At 57.0% G+C, this 2,693-nt stretch overlaps 1 protein-coding gene across 1 annotated transcript in view; it reads right to left on the reverse strand.

Moving 5' to 3' along the window:
* Positions 1 to 358, reverse strand: part of MEIS3 (Meis homeobox 3) — a 28,918-nt gene extending 28,560 nt beyond the window's left edge. The window contains exon 1 of the mRNA XM_011970060.1: positions 272 to 358. Coding sequence (XP_011825450.1) covers positions 272 to 358 — 87 coding nt within the window. The remainder of the gene's footprint in view (positions 1 to 271) is intronic.
* Positions 359 to 2,693: the final 2,335 nt, after the last annotated feature.

Below are 2,693 nucleotides of genomic sequence, written 5' to 3' on the forward strand. Positions count from 1 at the left end.
GGTGTTTTGTGTGTGTGGTGTGTGTGGTGTGTGTGCGTACCTGTGTGGTATATGGTGTTTTGTATGTGTGGTGTGTGGGGTGTATGTGCGTACCTGTGTGGTGTGCATGTGGTGTGTGGTGTTTTTTGTGTGTGGGGTGTGTGGTGTGTGTGTTTTATGTGTGTGGTGTGTAGGAGTGACTATGCATGTTTCTGTCTCTGGATGTGGTGGGTACTGGAGGCCCCTCTGCCGTCTTGGGCCCCTGTCTTGAGCCTGCAGCCCCCTCAGCTACTCTCAGGGAGTCCCTGGAACCTCCAGTCTGTGGGGTAAACCCTGGGCCCCCACACAAGGTGTTGGAGGGCAAGTCCGCGGCTTTCATCGGATTCCTAAGGCGAGCTTTCAACCCGAGGTTCTGAGATCAAGAAAAAGATTCATGCAGCAGCAACTTCTTGAGCACCTACTACTTGCCAGGTGGCGTTCTGGGGACATAGCAGGGAACAAAAGGCAAACTTCTTGGTCTTATGGCACTCACTTTTCCCTGGGGATGGGTAGGAAGGGAGGGTAGTCGAGTAAATGGATGCATAAATACTAACTAGTGCCTGGAGATGGCCAGTGCTCCCAAACTAAGCTGTGTAAGAATGGTGTGGGGAGGGCGGCTTCTGTAGGCTGGACAGGGACAGCCCTCAGAGGAGGGGACATCTGAGCTGTGCACACACCTGGGGAGAGCATTCTGGGCAGGGGGAATTGCAGGTGCAAAGCCTGGAAAAGTCGGGGGAGCAGAAGGTGCTTGGTGTGTCCAGGAAACATCTAAGAGGGTATTGAGGGAGGGGGCGAGGGGGCTGGTGGCGACCCCTGGATTCATTCTCCCCGTGGCATCTTTTACATTGGGGGTCTTTAGTCCCTGGTGTCTTCAGCTTCCCGCGGGGATGTGCAGGTGGCTGTCAGGAGACCTGTGAACCCAGGGGAAAGTTCCCTGGGAAATTGTGGACTGGGTGCCTCTGTGTTTTTCCCCCAGGGAAGTGGCCCATAGTTTTTATCCCATTCTCACAGAAGGACACTTGACCCCCCACAAAATCCTGAAAGTCACCCCAGAGGAATAGCGCCAAAGAATGGGACAGAGATCCAGAGAGAAGGGGACAGGGATGCGGGGAGCGGAGGACAAGGACCCTGATGGGGGTGGGGGTACAGAGATGTAGAGATAGAGGGGGACAGACCTAGAGAGAGGGGGACAGACCCAGAGAGAGAGGGATAGAGACCCAGAGACAGAAGGAAATAGAGACCTTGAGAGAGGGCTGGAGGCAGCCCTCCAAGGACATAGTTCAAGACTGTCATCAACAGCGCTACCTCTGCTGCCACCTGCTTCTCTGCCCTCCTGTCTTATGGAAATTAAACAGAACCATCAAGGAGCGGGATAGGGGGTGAGCCAGGGTGAGCCGTACAGAGCTACAGCATGAGGGATTGGGGTTAGGGCAGCAGCAGGACTTCCCGGTGGGAGTGGGGAAGGGGCAGGCTGTGGAGGGAGGAGAGGAAGAGACTGCGGCCCTGGTGACCCCAGGTCCCTCCTCTCCTACCCAGGGCTGGGGTTCCTGCTCAGTCTCCCTCTCTCCCAGTCTCTGTCTCCTTGTCTCTCTCCCCTTCTCCCGTCCTTTCTCTCTCCGGCTCTCTGTTCTCCGAGCCCCCTGGACACACCACGGACCCCCTCCCTGGCCATCTCCAGGGGTCACCTGGGAATCTGGAGTCTGGTCCTACGGTAGACTCTCCCCTCTCTGAGCCTCGATCCCCCCTCGGCAGGATGGGCAATGCGCGCTGGGGGCGGGGGATTGTGGATAATGGAGAAACAGTTAAGCTAGAGGGTGCCAGGAGTCAGGGTCTTAGCTGAGTCTGGGGGTCCCCATGCCGGCGGGCTGTGCCCCCCCGTGACTGTCCTGTTTTGAGGCTGGCCCTTTAAGGCAGTCGGAGGGGAAGGGGTCTGGAGGCCTTTCCCTTCATCAAGGCCGGCGCACCCCAGATAGGGGTTTTGGAGCAGAAAATTAATTTAAATCACTTTTTAATTAAAGACACAAAGCTGTTTGGTCTGCCCCACCCCCACCTCGCCCTCAGCCAAGACTTGGGGTGAGGGATGCAAGGGTTAGGAGTGAGTCCCTGCCTCTATTTGCTTTTGTGGTGGGGGTGCATGCTAAGGTCCCCTTAGCCCAGGCTGATTCTGAAACCTAGAGGAGCAGGTGCGGCCTCATCTGACGGCCAGTGGTGCGGGGGCGTGGACAGAGCAGGAAGGGAGGGAACGGGCACCTGGGATGGCGACGGGGCTTAACTGGGGTGGGGAGGGAGGTAATTCCAATGACGGGTGTGATTCAGAGAAAGGCAAACAGAGAGAGAGAGAGACAGAGACAGACGGGGGTGCGGGGAGAGAGAGGTGCAGACAGAGCGAGACAGACAGGAGGGGGAGGGAGTGGGGGACAGGAGCTCCAATAGAGACCCCGGAGTCGTCCCTGCCACCCCCCAAACAAGCGCAGCGGGCTTGGACTCTGAAGCATAAATCTTCTCAATTAAAGAAAGAGACGAGATGTTGGGAAGGGAGAATTAAGAATGTCTGGGAGAGAAATTGATTGGGGGAGGATGCCGGCGGGGACGGAGGGAGGAGGCAGGGGAGGCTCCGGCTTTCTGAGGCTCTTCCTCCAATCTTTCCCTCTGTCCCTCCGTCTGTCTTTCTGTCT

The sequence above is a fragment of the Mandrillus leucophaeus genome, unplaced genomic scaffold (assembly GCF_000951045.1).
Source record: "Mandrillus leucophaeus isolate KB7577 unplaced genomic scaffold, Mleu.le_1.0 Scaffold120, whole genome shotgun sequence".
In the NCBI taxonomy this organism is placed as follows: Eukaryota; Metazoa; Chordata; class Mammalia; order Primates; family Cercopithecidae; genus Mandrillus; species Mandrillus leucophaeus.